Raw genomic sequence first — 20,504 nt, forward strand, 5'->3', positions numbered from 1 at the left:
GTGTGTTGATGTGTGCGGTGTGCATTGTGTCTCAGGTTAAACGAGGGCCACACAATGTTTGTGGAACGCAAGATCGCATCCCGCATGCACGGAGGGGAGCCCTTGCTGCACTTTAAAGCTAGTGAAGGATGGGAGGAATTGCGTGAATCAGTGAGTGTCGGAAAGGGGCTGGCTTGTGATGCTTGCAGCCTCATCTTCTTGTTTGTTTTGTTTTTTACTGTGCCAGAGGGTGGTAGAGCTCCCCTACAACCAAAGTATGGCTGCCTGAATTTTGCTTACCTGGTGCTGGATATGTTAATGTTCATGTTTCCATGATGCATGTGAACGCTAACATGGATGACTGGATCTTTGATATACATGTTTCTTCTTCATCCTGACCTGTAAGCTCTTGTCTTATTATCTCAGTCAGGTGACAGCCCTTCACTTCTTCCATGTTCGTGGGCTGCGAGTCTGACTTTCTCTTCTCTACATGAGTGGGCTTTGACGTGTATGACCGTTTTTACCCCTGCCATGTAAGAAATCTTACTCCGTTTTTGGGGGGTGGGGTGGGGTAGGCGGCTGCATGCTGGGTATGTTGTTTCCATAACCCGCCGAATGCTTACCTGGTTTACAGGATCTGTAATGTGCATGTTTGGTCTGCATGCATATACACACAAAGGGGGTACAGCAGTTCTGTGCATCTCTTGACCTGAGAGATCAGAAAAATCTCCGCCCTTTACCCAACAGGCTTCATGACTGGAATTCAAACCTGAGCCCTTCAGGTTGAAGGTTCAGTGTTTTAACCACTTGGCTTCTACACCCGCCAGTATGCCTGTTTAATCAGCATGTTTCCACAATGAAGGAATTACGGCACTAGCAGGTCTGCACATATGTTGACCTGGGTGACTGGAAAACTCTCCCTCTCTTAACCCATGAGATGTTCTGAGATTTGAACTGAGAACCATGTGGACCCGTGTACATTGTGCTGGAGGATGACATCATTTTTTATTTTGCGACTCATAACTGACAACAGCATGATTTACAATCATGTGCTTAATTAAAAGAAGAATATTTTGATTGAAGACAAATGCTACTGTTTTCAACATTTTCTCTGATGTTAGGTTTGTGCGTTTTGCTTGTGTTTATGTGTAGAGTTTATGTGTTTGTGTTTACATGGATAATAACAAGTCAAATGTCAGAAATGTGATTGGGCATGAAGATTATATCCTCTTCTTCAGAAAAATATGAAAGGGCATGACGATTATCCTCTTCTTCACAAAAAGACATCTGATATTATCGTTTAGTTATCACACATATTCACATTCATGTGTGCACAAATGCTTTTAACACTTGCATACATACGTGCAAACACCCACACATGCACATGTACACACATGCCGACACTGATATTGAATATGTAAATCACTTTATTTTTAAACAGTATACTCAGAATACATCTATATTTAACAGAATACATTGTTGTGGGCAGGCAGTGCTGATAAGTAATTTGCATGCCTATTTTTATTTTTTATTTTCATTTTTTTCTGTACTGATTACAGAGAACATTTCTGTATGTTACTAAACATGGACATCTTATTTGACAATTAACACTTTGTACCCCATTAGTGCAGCTGCACTCCAGTTTCTGAGGACCAGCCAGCCCCCAGACCAGCTGAGTGCACTGTTGAAGCCATTCTCCAAACACAAAACGCACACGTCATTGAAAAAAACAAACACATTCTCAATTCCCTTAAAATGCCAGGCAGACAATGTAGAGTCTAAAGCTGACAAGCTAAAAAAAAAAAAAAAAAGCACAGAGTCAGAATACAACTGATTGAGAAAGTAAAACTGAACATGCCCACTGCAGTATGGAAATACCCATCCTCAGTCCAAGGAAAGGAAGCAGCCGTGTGTTAAAGTATAAATACTTGGGGTACAACGTGTTCTTATACATTGAATGTGATGCTATGTCTGGTTTTTTGTTATTGTTGTTTTTTTGTTTGTTTTTGTTTCGAAATCAGAATCAGAATTTTTATTCAATAAGTCCAAAGCCCCATTTGAAGGGGTTGTGAACTACAATAAGTACACCACATTTTGCAACAAAAAGAAATGGCAAATACAAATAAAATCTCCCATATGCACACACACACACAGACAGACAGACAGACACACACACACACACACACACACACACACACACACACACACATATGTTATGAGTTAATGACCTAGTGTATTAGCAAGAGCAAGATGTATTCTTTTTTTTTTCGATTTTTTTCTCTTATCATCATGATGGTAGGTGTCGTCGTCATGTGCAGGTGAACAGAATGATGGGCTGTGGGGAGGGCCCTTACACCAAGCTGGTCCCGGACTTGAAAGGGGTGGACCCCGACGACGCTTTCTCCACGGTGCCTTACGAGAAGGGCTTCGCTCTTCTCTTCTACCTGGAGAACCTGCTGGGGGGACCTGGTCAGTCAGTGCTGAAGGGAGATGGTAGTGGTGCCGGGGGTGGGGCTGTGGGGGGGGGGGGGGGGGGGCTGGGGGGGGTGAAAGTGGGGGGGGTGAAGGAGACAGATGGTTTAGTTGTCTTCTTCTTTTATTCATGGGCTGCAGCTCCCATGTTCACTTGTATGTACTCAAGTGGACTTTTAGGTGTATGACCGTTTTTACCCTGCCATGTAGGTAGCCATACTCTGTTTTCGGTGGTGGTTTATTCATTTACAGGCCATTGCCCCTCATTAAATGGTGTCAGGAAACTCAGAAAAAAAATTTAAATGATAATTTAATTACATATACTTAACCGTGACCCACTAGTGCAGACTCTGGTAGGGGTCTGATTTCTGTCCTGAGCAAACTACTAACTGCCTATGCGGAGAAAACGAAAGTAGCTATGGCCGATAACCTCCCAAAGTAGGTTACCTCCCCTATGCATTCCTGACTAGCGCCCTCTTTTTCCGTCAGCCATCTTGACTCCTGCTCCTGTGCTCTGCATACAGCTAAATTTTTTTGTTGCGTATTTTCTGTCTGTCTATCGATTCTTTGGCGCTCTTGTTTTGTGTCCGCTGATGAATCACAACAGGTCACAAAACTACTTGGATGGTAAATTTTCATCATAGACAACATGTCATGGTTTGATATAAAGTGACATTGACAACATGTCATACTTTGTAGAGTGACATGCACTCAGCAAAGTAATACACAATGCACATAAACAACACTTGCTCAGTTACATGCGCTCAGCTAGGCTCTGTATGTTACATCATAAGAAGTATGTGCTCAGTTAATCACTCCGAGATGAAAGAGTTGATCGTGGCTTGGAGGATACAGTTAAGCTATACAAGTTGCATCATAAGAAGTACCTGCTTAGTAATCACTCTTAAGATGTAAGAGTTGATCGTAGCTTGGGGGATAGAGTTGGAGGGATAGGGGATGGGGGTGGTGAGAGTGACTGAAAAGAATTGTGTATGTTTGTGAGCAGGATACGTGATTCATGCATGTCAGTCGCACATGATACTTTGTGCAGCACACAAAATTGTCATTATTCCCCCCAGATGTTGCATTGTGGTTGTGCTTTTGTGATTGTTTTGCGAAAGCTGACTTGTTTCTGTACGTGTGTGTGTGTGCTTTTGTATGTGTGCTGCTTGTGTGTGTATGTGTGTACGTGTGTGTGTGTGTGTGTGTGTGCATGTGTGTAGGTTGACCTTTGTTTACATGTGTATGTGTGCATGCGTGCGTGTTGTATGTGTGTATGCAAATCATGTGTCTGTGTGTGAGCATGTGTGCAAATCACCATGGTTTAGTTGTGTGTGTGTCTGTGTGTGCACACATGTGTTTGTGTTGTTGTTGTTGTTATGTGTGGGCCTGTTTGTGTGTGTGTGTGTGTGTGCGCGCGCACACGCCAGTGTGTGTGTGTGTGTGCAGATCACTTACTGTGGGCCAGTGTGTGTGTGTGTGTGTGTGTGTACTTGTGTGTACTTAGTTCCATCAACAGATGAAAACAAAATTAGTGAAGAGTCGACAAAAAAAAACAAAAAAAAACAAACCACCAAACATTGGCTGTTCCAGAAATCTTTGAGAAGTTCCTGAGGGCCTACATTTCCAAGTTCAGGAGGCAGTCCATCACGACCCAGCAGTGGAAGGATTTCCTCTTCTCCTACTTCACCTCGGAGGTGAGCGAGCTGTGCGTAGGAGGAACTGTAGGCTGCCGGCATTCAGTCTGTAGCATTGAAAAAAATAAGACAGTGCACATTCTTTCAAATTGAGTGTAATTGATAAACAAGGCGCATGGTTTTAAAAAATATTTGAATTAAAAAAAAAATTTTTACATCTGACCCTCCCCCCTTAAACCCCCCTTTGAGTGGCATAGTACGTACGTATATAGTGACGTCAATGGTGATGATATTAAGAATTCACATTTGATTTAGAGTGGTATTTTCTCCAGACCCTTTTCTCAGCTTCTGGCTATTGATTGATGACTTGAAACACGACTTTAGAGGCGTTTGATTGGCTAAGAGCGGACCGGGCAAGATGGGTCGTCTTTTCACTGTTAGCCGCCCGAAATTTGGCCAAGCAGGGCAAACCGATAGGCCTAGTTTGCATCAGTTTGACATGGTAAGCATATGTTTCACCAAACATGGAGTATCATACAAACTCCTCCTCTTTCTTCTGTTTTTTCCTGGCACTTGAAGGGAGAGAAAAAAACAAGAATAACAAATAAACAACAAAAGGCCATACACTGGCATGTTGTGTGTTGTGTGATGCTGCTGTGTGTTGTGATTACACACTGGTGTGTATATGTAGTGTGTTGCTGCTGTGTGTTGTGATTACACACTGGTGTGTATATGTCGTGTGATGCTGCTGTGTGTTGTGATTACACACTGGTGTGTATATGTCGTGTGATGTTGCTGTGTGTTGTGATTACACATTGGTGTGTATATGTCGTGTGATGTTGCTGTGTGTTGTGATTACACACTGGTGTGTATATGTCATGTGATGTTGCTGTGTGTTGTGATTACACACTGGTGTGTATATGTCGTGTGATGTTGCTGTGTGTTGTGATTACACACTGGTGTGTATATGTCGTGTGTTGTTGCTGTGTGTTGTGATTACACACTGGTGTGTATATGTCATGTGATGTTGCTGTGTGTTGTGATTATACACTGGTGTGTATATGTCGTGTGATGCTGCTGTGTGGTGTGTTGTGATTACACACTGGTGTGTATATGTCGTGTGTTGTTGCTGTGTGTTGTGATTACACACTGGTGTGTATATGGTTGTGTGATGTTGCTGTGTGTTGTGATTACACACTGGGTGTTGCTGTGTGTTGTGATTACACACTGGTGTGTATATGTTGTGTGATGTTGCTGTGTGTTGTGATTACACACTGGTGTGTATATGTCATGTGATGTTGCTGTGTGTTGTGATTATACACTGGTGTGTATATGTTGTGTGATGCTGCTGTGTGTTGTGATTACACACTGGTGTGTATATGTCGTGTGTTGTTGCTGTGTGTTGTGATTACACACTGGTGTGTATATGTCGTGTGTTGTTGCTGTGTGTTGTGATTACACACTGGTGTGTATATGTTGTGTGTTGTTGCTGTGTGTTGTGATTACACACTGGTGTGTATATGTAGTGTGCTGTTGCTGTGTGTTGTGATTACACACTGGTGTGTATATGTTGTGTGTTGTTGCTGTGTGTTGTGATTACACACTGGTGTGTATATGTAGTGTGTTGTTGCTGTGTGTTGTGATTACACACTGGTGTGTATATGTCGTGTGATGTTGCTGTGTGTTGTGATTACACACTGGTGTGTATATGTCGTGTGTTGTTGCTGTGTGTTGTGATTACACACTGGTGTGTATATGTCGTGTGATGTTCCTGTGTGTTGTGATTACACACTGGTGTGTATATGTTGTGTGATGTTCCTGTGTGTTGTGATTACACACTGGTGTGTATATGTTGTGTGTTGTTGTGCGTTGTTGCTGTGTGTTGTGATTACACACTGGTGTATATGTGTTGTGTATTGTTGCTGTGAGTTGTGATTACACACAGGTGTATATATGTTGTGTGTTGTGCGATGTTGCTGTTTGTTGCTATTACACACTGCATATGCTGTGTGATGTTGTGTAATGTTGTTGTGTTTTGTGATTACACACTGCTGTGCATACTATGTTGTGTGTTATTGTGTTATGTCGCTGTGTTCTGCGACTGCGCTTAAGTGTGTCATGTGATGTGACTATGTGTTGTCATTACACAGTGGTATGTACATGTTATATGATGTTCCTGTGTGTTGTCATTACACAGTGGTATGTACATGTTATGTGATGTTTCTGTGTGTTGTCATTACACAGTGGTATGTACATGTTATGTGATGTTTCTGTGTGTTGTCATTACACAGTGGTATGTACATGTTATGTGATGTTTCTGTGTGTTGTCATTACACAGTGGTATGTACATGTTATGTGATGTTTCTGTGTGTTGTCATTACACAGTGGTATGTACATGTTATGTGATGTTTCTGTGTGTTGTCATTACACAGGGGTATGTACATGTTATGTGATGTTTCTGTGTGTTGTCATTACACAGTGGTATGTACATGTTATGTGATGTTTCTGTGTGTTGTCATTACACAGTGGTATGTACATGTTATGTGATGTTTCTGTGTGTTGTCATTACACAGTGGTATATACATGTTATGTGATGTTTCTGTGTGTTGTCATTACACAGTGGTATGTACATGTTATGTGATGTTTCTGTGTTTTGTCATTACACAGTGGTATGTACATGTTATGTGATGTTTCTGTGTTTTGTCATTACACAGTGGTATGTACATGTTATGTGATGTTTGTGTGTGTTGTCATTACACAGTGGTATGTACATGTTATGTGATGTTTCTGTGTGTTGTCATTACACAGTGGTATGTACATGTTATGTGATGTTTCTGTGTGTTGCCATTACACAGTGGTATGTACATGTTATGTGATGTTTCTGTGTGTTGTCATTACACAGTGGTATGTACATGTTATGTGATGTTTCTGTGTGTTGTCATTACACAGTGGTATGTACATGTTATGTGATGTTTGTGTGTGTTGTCATTACACAGTGGTATGTACATGTTATGTGATGTTTCTGTGTGTTGCCATTACACAGTGGTATGTACATGTTATGTGATGTTTCTGTGTTGTCATTACACAGTGGTATGTACATGTTATGTGATGTTTCTGTGTGTTGTCATTACACAGTGGTATGTACATGTTATGTGATGTTTCTGTGTGTTGTCATTACACAGTGGTATATACATGTTATGTGATGTTTCTGTGTGTTGTCATTACACAGTGGTATGTACATGTTATATGATGTTGCTGTGTGTTGTCATTACACAGTGGTATGTACATGTTATGTGATGTTTCTGTGTGTTGCCATTACACAGTGGTATGTACATGTTATGTGATGTTTCTGTGTGTTGTCATTACACAGTGGTATATACATGTTATGTGATGTTTCTGTGTGTTGTCATTACACAGTGGTATGTACATGTTATGTGATGTTTCTGTGTTTTGTCATTACACAGTGGTATGTACATGTTATGTGATGTTTCTGTGTTGTCATTACACAGTGGTATGTACATGTTATGTGATGTTTCTGTGTGTTGTCATTACACAGTGGTATGTACATGTTATGTGATGTTTCTGTGTGTTGTCATTACACAGTGGTATGTACATGTTATATGATGTTGCTGTGTGTTGTCATTACACAGTGGTATGTACATGTTATGTTGTTGTGTGTACACACACTGGTAACTTGTATATGTTACGTGATGCTGTTTGTTGCGTCCTGGTTTTGTCAGAGCGACAAGAAGAAGCTTGAGGGTGTGGACTGGGAGGCCTGGTTTTCAGCTGAAGGGATGCCCAACATTCAGCCAAAGTGAGTCCTGTCTGTCTGTCTGTCTGTATGTTGACCTATCTCTTGTGCTCTGTGCGCTACTCTGTGCGTGTGTGTGCGTGTGTGTGTGCATGCAACAGTGATGGACTGTGTACAGATAATATGTTTTCAGTTTAATGTGTTTTCACTTTCAAATGAAGCTGGTGTGTTTTTGAGTGTGTGAGTGTGTGTGCCTGTGTGTGTGTGTTTGTGTGTGTGTGTGTGTATTCGTGTGTTTGTTATTGTGTGTTATTATGTGTTTTCATGCATGTTTGATTCTTATTGTTATTATTGTTTTTGGACATAACTCACTGTCATTTCATAAAGATGATTACAGTGCAAAGTATCTGGTGTGGACAAAGGAAAAGATAAATCTTGTCAATCAGAGCATGCACACACTTGCATATGCGCATGCACGCACACACGCACCCACACTGACACCCACACTCTCACACACATACTTTGACACACCAAAACATCGCATACACACACACGCATGCACGCACACACACAGACCCACTCTCTCTTTCTCTCTCTCACTCACACACACACACACACACACTTAAACCCATCTAAACATTCTCTCTCTCTTTCTCTCTCTCTCTCTCCTCTCTTTCACACACACACACACACACACACATGCAAAACACAGAGAACACACACACAGAATCACACACTACCCCCCCCCCCCCCCAACTCCTTAACCCCACCCACCCACACCTGACACGCGTACACCCACACACACAGCACCACATCAGACACAACACCTCACCCAGTCACACCCCATGTCTCCTGTCGACGCTCAGGTTCAACACCAGCCTGGCCAAGCCCTGTCAGGATCTCAGCGCCCGCTGGCTGGCCGCCTCGGACTCGGACCTGTCCTCGTTCGGAGCGTCTGACCTGGAGAAGATTTGCTCCCTGCAGAAGCGCGAGTTCCTGTCCCTGATGTTGCAGTCGAGCTCCGTCGTCTCGGTGGCCAAGCTGGAGAAAATGGACCAGCTGTACAACTTCAGCGCCGTCAAGAACTCTGAGATTCGTTTCAGGTGGGTTGGTGCTGAGGGGTATTTTTGACTCACTTGTGTAAACAAAGTGATTCTATGTTTTAACCCGGTGTTCGGTTGTCTGTGTGTGTGTGTGTGTGTGTGTCCGTGTGTCCGTGGTAAGCTTTAACATTGACATTTTCTCTGCACATACTTTGTCAGTTCACACCAAATTAGGCATAAAAATAGGAAAAATTCAGATCTTTCCAGTGGGCACAAAAAAATAAAAAAAGAAGCCTAATTATATGCAAACTGCATTTATTTTATATTTATATTTTTTGTATTCTCTAAACTTGGCACTTTGACCTCTTATTCTGACACAACAACAAGAGGAGTCATTATTATCATATTTTGTTCAAACAGGAACTTCTTTTGCTAAGCATGGAAGTTTTATTTATTTTGCAAACGTTTTGGTGCAGATAGTAAAAAAGGGAAATTACTCTGTAATTAATGCTAGGGGACTTAATTTATGACAAGTGAGTATTACTCTGTAATTAATGCTAGGGGACTTAATTTATGACAAGTGAGTCTTGAAGGCCTTGCCTCTCTTGTTTGTGGTGTGTTTTTGTTTTGTGTTTTTTGCTGCCCCACCGTTTGAGTGGCGTTACTCCCACACTGCTCAGTCTGAGTCCCTCATACACAGCCACACCTGGGTTCATCTGTTGCAGCCCCAGAGCTGCAGTGGTGAGGTTATGTTATATGATATATGGATACTTGTATAACGCCTATACTTGGTCGGAGACCAAGCTCGAAGCGATTTACAAACACGTAGTCAATGTGCACAACAAATCTGCCTACTTGGGTAGAGCCAACTGACAGCTGCCATTGGGCGCTCATCATTTGTTTCCTGTGTCATTTAATCAGTGGAACCGACTGACAGCTGCCATTGGGCGCTCATCATTTGTTTCCTGTGTCATTTAATCAGTGGAACCGACTGACAGCTGCCATTGGGCGCTCATCATTTGTTTCCTGTGTCATTTAATCAGTGGAACCGACTGACAGCTGCCATTGGGCGCTCATCATTTGTTTCCTGTGTCATTTAATCAGTGGAACTGACTGACAGCTGCCATTGGGCGCTCATCATTTGTTTCCTGTGTCATTTAATCAGTGGAACCGACTGACAGCTGCCATTGGGCGCTCATCATTTGTTTCCTGTGTCATTTAATCAGTGGAACTGACTGACAGCTGCCATTGGGCACTCATCATTTGTTTCCTGTGTCATTTAATCAGTAGAACCAACTGACAGCTGCCATTGGGCGCTCATCATTCTTTGTTTCCTGTGTCATTTAATCAGTGGAACTGACTGACAGCTGCCATTGGGCGCTCATCATTTGTTTCCTGTGTCATTTAATCAGTGGAACTGACTGACAGCTGCCATTGGGCACTCATCATTTGTTTCCTGTGTCATTTAATCAGTAGAACCAACTGACAGCTGCCATTGGGCGCTCATCATTCTTTGTTTCCTGTGTTAGTCAATCGGGTTTCAGTCATGCGTACATAGAAACTCATACAGACATGTCACATTTTACATGTATGACAATTTTGTTTCATTACCCCGCCATGTAGGCAGCCATACTCCGCTTTTGGGGGTCATGCATCATGCATGCTGGGTATGTTCTTGCTTCCATAATCCACCAAACGCTGGTATTGATTACAGGATGTTAAACGTGCATATTCAATCTTTTGCGTGCGTATACACATGAAGGGGGTTCTGGCACTAGAGGGTCTGCTTATATGTTGACCAGGGAGATTGGAAAAGTCTCCACCCTTTACCCACCAGGCGCCGTTACCGAGATTTGAACCTGGGACCCTTATTGTGTGTGGGCGTGCCATTTACTCAAAGCAGGGTGGTGGGGAGTGTGTTTAAGCCCCTTTTACTGCTGCTGATGAGTGTACTTCTCAGCGAAGGGCTGACCTCCAGAAAAAGTATGACTGTCTGCATGGCGGGGGGTGGGGGTGGGTAAAAACCAGTCATACACGTAAAAGCCCACTCGTGTGTGTAATTGAATATGGGAGTCGCAGCCCATAAACAAAGAAAGGCTGTCACCTGACTGAGAGAAGATGAGAGTTAACAGGTCAGGATGTAAGTCACAAATTCTGTAATTCGGATGTGGAATGATTGATATTGAGAGCAATACGCTGTTGTAACTTCCCAGGGTACAACATTATACTTTTATCTGTATATTTTTTTTTAATTTGTAGACCTTTGTCTGAATAGAAAAATGTTGGAGAAAGGGGAAAAAAAGGTCATTGGCAGCATTTAAGGAGTACAACACCCCATAAATGAATATGGTACAAAAGAGGAAGTCTGTGTAAGAGTTGAGGGCCTTTAGCATGGAAGACAGACAGAAGTGAACCACTGTATCTGTTTAAGAGTTGTGGCCCCTTAGCGTGGCAGACAGACAGAAGTGAATCACTGTATCTGTTTAAGAGTTGTGGCCCCTTAATGTGGCAGACAGACAGAAGTGAACCACTGTATCTGTGTAAGAGTTGTGGCCCCTTAGCATGGGAGACAGACAGAGGTGAACCACTGTATCTGTGTAAGAGTTGTGGGCCCTTAGCATGGCAGACAGAAGTGAACCACTGTATCTGTGTAAGAGTTGTGGCCCCTTAGCATGGCAGACAGAAGTGAACCACTGTATCTGTGTAAGAGTTGTGGCCCCTTAGTGTTTCAGTCAGAAGTGAACTACTGTATCTGCGTGAGAGTTGTGGCCCCTTAGCGTTTCAGTCAGAAGTGAACCACTGTATCTGTGTAAGAGTTGTGGCCCCTTAGCATGGCAGACAGAAGTAAACCACTGTCTGTGTGAGAGTTGTGGCCCCTTAGCATGGCAGACAGAAGTGAACCACTGTATCTGTGTAAGAGTTGTGGCCCCTTAGCATGGCAGACAGAAGTGAACCACTGTATCTGTGTAAGAGTTGTGGCCCCTTAGCGTTTCAGTCAGAAGTGAACCACCGTATCTGTGTAAGAGTTGTGGCAGCGTTTCAGTCAGAAGTGAACCACTGTATCTGTGTGAGAGTTGTGGCCCCTTAGCGTGGCAGACAGAAGTGAACCACTGTATCTGTGTAAGAGTTGTGGCCCCTTAGCGTTTCAGTCAGAAGTGAATCACTGTATCTGTGTGAGAGTTGTGGCCCCTTAGTGTGGCAGACAGAAGTGAACCACTGTATCTGTGTAAGAGTTGTGGCCCCTTAGTGTGGCAGACAGAAGTGAATCACTGTATCTGTGTGAGAGTTGTGGCCCCTTAGTGTGGCAGACAGAAGTGAACCACTGTATCTGTGTGAGAGTTGTGGCCCCTTAGTGTGGCAGACAGAAGTGAACCACTGTATCTGTGTGAGAGTTGTGGCCCCTTAGTGTGGCAGACAGAAGTGAACCACTGTATCTGTGTGAGAGTTGTGGCCCCTTAGCGTTTCAGTGTATGTGTGAGAGTTGTGGCCCCTTTGTGTGGCAGACAGAAGTGAACCACTGTATCTGTGTAAGAGTTGTGGCCCCTTAGCGTTTCAGTGTATCTGTGTGAGAGTTGTGGCCCCTTAGTGTGGCAGACAGAAGTGAACCACTGTATCTGTGTAAGAGTTGTGGCCCCTTAGCGTTTCAGTGTATCTGTGTGAGAGTTGTGGCCCCTTAGTGTGGCAGACAGAAGTGAACCACTGTATCTGTTTAAGAGTTGTGGCCCCTTAGCGTTTCAGTCATAAGTGAACCACTGTATCTGTGTAAGAGTTGTGGCCCCTTAGTGTAGCAGACAGACAGACGTAAACCACTGTATCTGTGTAAGAGTTGTGGCCCCTTAGCGTTTCAGTGTATCTGTATGAGAGTTGTGGCCCCTTAGTGTGGCAGACAGAGGTGAACCACTGTATCTGTGTGAGAATTGTGGCCCCTTAGTGTGGCAGACAGAGGTGAACCACTGTATCTGTGTGAGAATTGTGGCCCCTTAGTGTGGCAGACAGAAGTGAACTACTGTATCTGTGTGAGAGTTGTGGCCCCTTAGTGTGGCAGACAGAAGTGAACCACTGTATCTGTGTGAGAATTGTGGCCCCTTAGCGTTTCAGTGTATGTGTGAGAGTTGTGGCCCCTTAGCGTGGCAGACAGAAGTGAACCACTGTATCTGTGTGAGAGTTGTGGCCCCTTAGTGTGGCAGACAGAAGTGAACCACTGTATCTGTGTAAGAGTTGTGGCCCCTTAGCGTTTCAGTGTATCTGTGTGAGAGTTGTGGCCCCTTAGTGTGGCAGACAGAAGTGAACCACTGTATCTGTGTGAGAATTGTGGCCCCTTAGCGTTTCAGTGTATCTGTGTGAGAGTTGTGGCCCCTTAGTGTGGCAGACAGAAGTGAACCACTGTATCTGTGTGAGAATTGTGGCCCCTTAGCGTTTCAGTCAGAAGTGAACCACCGTATCTGTGTAAGAGTTGTGGCAGCGTTTCAGTCAGAAGTGAACCACTGTATCTGTGTGAGAGTTGTGGCCCCTTAGTTTTCCAGACAGAGGGACAGACAGAAGTGAGTCCTGTTGCAGGTGGCTACGGCTGGGCATCAAGAGCCGGTGGTCAGTGATCATCCCTAAGGCACTGCAGTTTGTCACTGAACAGGGCAGGATGAAGTTTGTTCGCCCCATCTACAGGTCAGTTTTAAACTCACACGCATGCATGCACACACACACACACACACACACACACACACACACACACACACACACACATGCAGACACACCCACATACAGACTGTAAATTTTTGACTGAAACATTGACTTTTCAAACACTTTTTTTTTTTCCAAGCTGTTCATGTTTACCTGAAATAGCTTTTTTGTGCATCAGTGAGAGATCAGTATTAGACCTTTTTCCCTTGCATGATTTAGTTAATCTCATGACAGTTTATCAAAACATACCTATTTTTATGCTACTTAACTTCTTTTGTGAATTCTTTAGTAGATTAGACTTTAAGGTTCATGGAGGAAGGAGTTTTGTTTAATGTCCCATAACACTTATTGGTCATAGTAGGCATTTTATTGAAGTACTAGTTTTCACATTTGAATGTTTATCATTTTAAAGATAAACATTTGAAGAAAATATTTGAGTTCAGTAACAGAAAATTAATGGATTTCATATAAAAGGGAAGTCGTTGATTTAATGAGGGAAACAACTGACAATGAATGCAAAAACAAGAATGTTCGCAGTTACTTGTGATGACTCTCTCTCATGCAGGTAAGGTTTCATCAAATCAAAGTAAAAAAAAAAAAAAAAAAAAAAAAAAGTAAGTGGTCACATCACTGAAACAAATGCCTTATCTTTAGGTACAGATTCTTGTATCATTTAAAGAAACCGGGATCTGGCACAGGTAACGTAATGGACTGTCCTGGGGATTTTAATGGATTGCCCCTGGGGGGGTTTAACGGATTGCCCTGGGGATTTTAACGGAATGCCCTGGGGATTTTAATGGAATGCCCTGGGGATTTTAACCCTTTCGCTGCCAGGAAAATAAGATTTAAGTGAAATCTATTTGCCAGGGTTTTTTCACAAAAAACGGGTATAAATTTTCCAAAAATTCTGTGCTCTTTGTTATTGGAGAAAGACCCATAAAAGTATATATTTTCTGAAAGGTAAATGAATAAAGAATACAAAACACATGCTGTTTTCCCATTTTATATATTTTTAGTGACATGCTGTTGTTTTGAAATCAGTGTTTTGTTTTTTGTCACATTTTCAACTTGTTCATTACAAACATTAGTCAGGTAATTTGCACAAAAACATCATATTTTCTGGACAAATGGATATCTGCAAACACAAAATCATACTAGAACAACCACAATATATATATATATATTTTTAAGAGATAGATACACAATACATTGTGACTTCTCCAAGTGATAAGATGGATGTGAGGCCACGCCCCCTCAGTCTCCACCCCCCTCCTCCTCACCCCTCTCACACGGTCACTTGATTCAGTTCTCATCAGACCGCATTGGCTACATGCCAAGAATATCGCTCTGCTGCTAATTCGGTCATCTGTCGTCTGCTAACATGTGTACAGCCGGCATCACTCACTGACAGTTGCATCTTGGCCACTCTCTTCATTATTCATTTATTTTCTATCAGATCGTCCTATAAATGTTCATCTCTATCTTCTCCTTCGAATTTACGCTTCAATTCTTTCTGAGCATCAGCTAAAGAAAGAAATCATGGTTGATTTAGTTCGTCACGATCGCATGTCCTGAGCACGGCGTCAGTCCGACATTTTGTTGAGCGAGCGAGGAGAGAAGTCAGGCAAACACTTGGACAGTGACCCAACCAAAATGTTCAAATAAAGGACTGCTTCATGACGTAGATGGGGTTTCTAGCTATGAATAGAATCTAGAGAGATTCCCCAGGCTAAAGCTACCACTATTTTTGACACGGAAGTGAATGCAAACCAGGGAAAAGTCAGAATATTTCGATGACGAGTTATCTCGTCATGCAGGCAGCGAAGCATACATGCTTGCCATGATGAGTTATCTCGTCATGCAGGCAGCCTAGGGGTTAATGGAATGCCCTAGGGATTTTAACGGATTGCCCCTAGGGATTTTAATGGAATGCCCTGGGGATTTTAACGGATTGCCCTGGGGATTTTAACGGAATGCCCTGGGGATTTTAACGGATTGCCCCTAGGGATTTTAATGGAATGCCATTAGGATTTTAACGGATTGCCCTGGGGATTTTAACGGATTGCCCCTGGAGGATTTAAACGGATTGCCCCTGGGGGATTTAAACGGATTGCCCCTGGGGGATTTTAATGGATTGCCCTGGGGATTTTAACGGATTGCCCCTGGAGGATTTAAACGGATTGCCCCTGGGGGATTTAAACGGATTGCCCTGGGGATTTTAATGGATTGCCCTGGGGGTTTTCAGAGACTTGTACCAGTGGGAGGACGCCCGTCAAAGCGCCATTGACAACTTCCTTCGGCACCGGGAGGAGATGCACAACACCACGGCAAAGGAGGTGGCCAAGGACCTTCACCTCAACCTCTGAACCATGGCAGCGCTGTGATGTGGTCAGGTCAGGTTAGGTCATCGCTTGCCGCCAGCATCGCTCAGCGCCAGCAACACGCGTCCTTTTTTTTTTTTTTTTTTTTTTTTTTTTTTGAGAAGAAGAAATGTGGAAGGTGGGAGTTGTTGCTAATGAGAAACAAAACCAGTCTGAAGCATTTTATTTTCTTTCCTGTGGGGGTGGAGGGATTTTTTATTTTATTTTTTTTTTAGGAAAAATCATTCTTCCTCTCTGTATCTCTCTCTGTGTCTTTCTCTCTCTGCATCTTTCTCTCTCAGTCTGGACGTGCTGAAGAAACCAGACTTCACTTTGTGTTGTTGCCCTGCTTTGAATGACCTTAGACAAAGTTGATTCCACAGATATATTATATATAGACACCCTACTTTATTTTGACTTGCTATGCTTATGTCATCAACTAACAAAACTATTATAAAACAGTTTGCTACTTACTTATATAAGGCTTTTAAGTTTCGCAGTGTATCCGTAAGATGTGATGTGGTTCTGTTGTGTAACACAATGCATTAGTTAGCCAGAGTGTATTTAGAGAAAAAGTTGACAGATTGTGATTTATATAACTTCTTCTTTGTTCATATGCTGCAGCTCTCATGTTCACTCATATGTACCCGAGTGGGCTTTTTGGTGTATGACCATTTTCACCCCGCCATGTAGGCAGCCATACTCCATTTTCAGGGATGTGCATGCTGGGTATGTTTTTATTTCCACAACCCACTGAACACTGACATGGATCACAATATTTTTTAACATACATATTTGATCTCCTGCTTGCCTATGCACACAAAGGGGGTTCAGGCACTAGCAGGTCTGTACATCTGTTGACCTGGGAGATCAGAAATATCTCCACCCTTTACCCACCAGGCACCATTACCAAGATTTGAACCTGTCCAACACTTAAACCATTCGGCTATTGCGCCCATCTGATTTATGTAACAAATTGAATGATTGTGAAAGTAGGTTATTATCAGCCATGGTGTATGAGTTTTCATGTGCATTTCTGAAAGCAAAGGGGGAAAAAAAAACAGAGGTTTCTGTTGTTGTTGTTTTTTTTAATGCTTTTGTGTGTGCGTTTAACATTATACATCATTTAGCCAGAGCTTCTTTGAGACAGGAAATTGGTGTGTTGTGATTTGTTATGAAATGATTGCAAACAGGCATTATGTCAGAAAGAAATATGTAAGAGAAAAGTCTTGATCTTTCTGGAGGATTAGTGGTGATCAAGATAGTGATCTGAGAACAAAATGTTTGAAAACGGAAGTGTGAATTGCCTGCATTTTGTTTGTTTGTTGTTGTTGTTTTTAATCATGTTCCGGTCTTTTATTTCATTACTTTGTTCACTGATTTCTTGAACATATCATGTTGTAAATGATACATTTCTTGTGGTTGTTGGAATTTTTGTGTGTGTTTTGAAATCATGTATCAGTCTTTTTTTTTTGACTACTTTAATGATAAACAGATAATAAAGAGTGGTAACTCTCTTCTTTCACAAGTTACACAACTTCAGGTCAAAGCTGCTTATGCTACTGATTCAAACAGCACACAAGTGAACAACAGGTACATTGGAACAAACTCAAACACTCCCTCTAAAAGGAAGCTCTGGAATCCCAGAGAATTGTAAAACTGGAGCAGCAAAAAATTATCCCAGAGACCCTAGAACTCAAATGTGTGACCCACAATCCTCCACAGCTGTGAATCTTCATGACCTAAGACACACAGGAGAAAAAAATGAATACCTGTGACACCAAATTTCTATGCAAGATCCTTAGTACCAAAAGGCATGATTTTATTTCCAGTAAGGTCAGAGAGAGATCCCATTGGCCTCTTGTGACATGTATTGAGGCTCTGCTACAAGAATTGCTCACCAAGCTGTGAATTGATGATGATGGTTTATTAACAATTTTATACTACCAGAGCCTAGAATTTAAAGCTGTTTAGACAGTAAGAGTGAACTGAACACATGTATGTTGGAGAAAGAGATGAACTGGTGGCAAACAGTGGAGAGAGAGCTCAGACAGATGATGGGGTGACATCGGCAAACAGGCTGACGACTGTGGATTATGCATACAGTGATGTGGAAGGATCTAAGTCTTTTAGGGTTGTTTTGTGGGGAGCGATAATTGGTTAAAATTGAATGATTTCTTTCTTTCTTTTTTTATTTTATTTTTATTATTTTTTTTTTATTAAAGAAAAATGTGTATGTTCATCTTTTTGTCATATTCTTTTGCTTCAACCGTTTTTGGTATTCCTGGCTTATGATTTCCTTTTACCATCTTTCATTTGAAATCTCACCTCACAAGCACAGCATTCCTTGTTCTCAAGTTGCATCTGGATAACCTGCATAAACATTCCTTTATATTATTATTTACAGGGATTTACTGTCTAGTGATAAGGTCCACGCAAGTTCACAATGTACACACTCTGTTCAGTCTAGATTGTTTTCAAATGGGAAGCAAATCCGTTTTTGTTTTTTTTTCTTTTTGAAAGAGGAAGAAAATACTGTAGATTTTTCACTGTTGGAAAAAGTTTGTTTTTTTTTTAATTTAAATTTTTATAGTAGATTGATCTTTGTACTTTGGGGGGCCTGTGGTTATTCCAGCTCAAAACTTTTTATTTTTTATTCTGATTTTCCTGAGGAAAAAGAGTTCTTTGATAATTGATAGGTGTTTTTGAATTGTGCAGAGTCTGTTGAAGATTGTGCTTAATTGTCTGACAAGTTAATTATTGAGAGGCTTGATGATCATTCAGTCAGTGACTGGGAAGTGCCATGATCATTCATGTGGGTCTGTAACAGTTGTTTGACAGTCCCATTTGGTGAGAAATATGAAATAAATCCTTTTGCTTATACAATGAAGGTGACGATCAAGTATGTGATGTAAACTCTGAATGTTGTGTTCCACCATGTTGACTGAATAATGAGTGTCGTGTTTATTCTGAGAAGTCTTTGAAACTGAGCTCTGAAAAGTTTTCAGTGCCTCCAACCCCCACCCCACCCCCGATCCCCCTTTTCCCTTGTTCCGCCAACCCCTACCTCCTTCTCCGATTATATCCTACCCCCCCAAAAAATCTGTACCGTTTTCTTTTTCTTTTGTATTGTATTGTATTGTACTTCTCTTTTTGTCACAACAGATTTCTCTGTGTGAAATTCGGGCTGCTCTCCCCAGGGAGAGTGCGTCACTACACTACAGTGCCACCCATTTTTTTGTATTTTTTCCTGCGTGCAGTTTTATCTTCTTTTTTTTTTCTGTGAAAGTGGATTTTTCTACAGAATCTTGCCAGGAACAACCCTTTTGTTGCCGTGGGTTCTTTTACGTGCGCTGAGTGCATGCTGCATACGGGACCTCGGTTTATCGTCTCATCCGAATGACTAGCGTCCAGACTACCACTCAAGGTCTAGTGGAGGGGGAGAAAATATCGGCGGCTGAGCCGTGATTCAAACCAGCGCGCTCAGATTCTCTTGCTTCTTGGGCGGTGTGTTACCTCTAGGCCATCACTCCACTCTTTTTGTTGATTCCCATTTTTTCAGCTGATACGCAAAAGAGTATCTGTGAAAATGTGGCTGCAAATGAAGTCGTCATGAAACCACTTCGGTGAAGATAGGAAAAACAAATAAAAAACTGCACGCAAGAAAAAATACCAAAAAAAATGGGTGGCGCTGTAGTGTAGCGACGCGCTCTCCCTGAGGAGAGCAGCCCGAATTTCACACAGAGAAATATGTTGTGATTAAAAAAAAAAAAAAAGATACCGGTGACCAAGTTTCATATTCACTTGGATCTGTGTGAGGCTTGGTCACTGTCTGGCACAGGGACTCGGAATGGAATGATGTTGAAATAGGAAAAATTCAGTTGTTGTTGGGGTTTTTTTGGTTGTTTTTTCTTCTCTTTCGTGGTTGTCATGAGGGAGTGTTTGAATAGAGAATGCAATGTTTCACACATGCTCACTTCTCACGCACACTCACTCTCTCACATTTCCCTTACAATCGACTTCTTAGTTACATTCTCACCATACTTTCTCTCTTTCATGTGCATGAAATATTTTTATCAGGTTCTTTTCTTTTTTCTTTTTTATTGATCAAACACATACTTTGGTGGGGAAAATACTTCAAGTTTATCACAAGATAATGATCATACACTGATGGGATCATAGTTCTCTGTGAAATCACCATGTTTATCCAACAATAATGATTTCACAGTGATGGAATCATAGTTCTCTGTGGTGAAAATTACCTTGAGACAGATGAATCACAACAGAAAAAACCACCACCACCCAGTACCAATGTATATATTGATACAAACACTCAAAAATCATACTTTGAGACATAAAAGTTGGCATTTTCTAAACCACAACCCATTTTAAAGCAAGATGTTTGTGATCAAAAGATCTGGTTCTTTTCTTCAGTAGCCAGTGATCCAACACAATGGTCAGCCAGTACAGTGAAAAAAATGTCACACCTGAAATCACGTAAAAAAAAAAAAACACACACACCAAAAAACACACAACAACTCTGTACACTTGTATCAGCTGACAACAATGCTGGATGATATGA

The 20,504-nt window shown here is 41.9% G+C and overlaps 1 protein-coding gene across 2 annotated transcripts in view; it reads left to right on the forward strand.

Annotated features, from left to right (window-relative positions):
* LOC143300079 (leukotriene A-4 hydrolase-like) overlaps window positions 1-18,808 on the forward strand; it is a 33,630-nt gene extending 14,822 nt beyond the window's left edge. Inside the window, exons 9-15 of one of the 2 annotated variants that reach the window (XM_076613640.1) lie at window positions 36-150; window positions 2,298-2,448; window positions 4,045-4,148; window positions 7,829-7,905; window positions 8,709-8,945; window positions 13,443-13,547; window positions 15,808-18,808. In XM_076613640.1, the coding sequence (XP_076469755.1) occupies window positions 36-150; window positions 2,298-2,448; window positions 4,045-4,148; window positions 7,829-7,905; window positions 8,709-8,945; window positions 13,443-13,547; window positions 15,808-15,928 (910 nt within the window). In that variant the 3' untranslated portion in view covers window positions 15,929-18,808. The remainder of the gene's footprint in view (window positions 1-35; window positions 151-2,297; window positions 2,449-4,044; window positions 4,149-7,828; window positions 7,906-8,708; window positions 8,946-13,442; window positions 13,548-15,807) is intronic. The other variant, XM_076613641.1, reaches the window with a different exon arrangement.
* The last annotated feature ends 1,696 nt before the right edge of the window (window positions 18,809-20,504 follow it).

This window comes from Babylonia areolata, chromosome 25 (assembly GCF_041734735.1).
Source record: "Babylonia areolata isolate BAREFJ2019XMU chromosome 25, ASM4173473v1, whole genome shotgun sequence".
In the NCBI taxonomy this organism is placed as follows: Eukaryota; Metazoa; Mollusca; class Gastropoda; order Neogastropoda; family Buccinidae; genus Babylonia; species Babylonia areolata.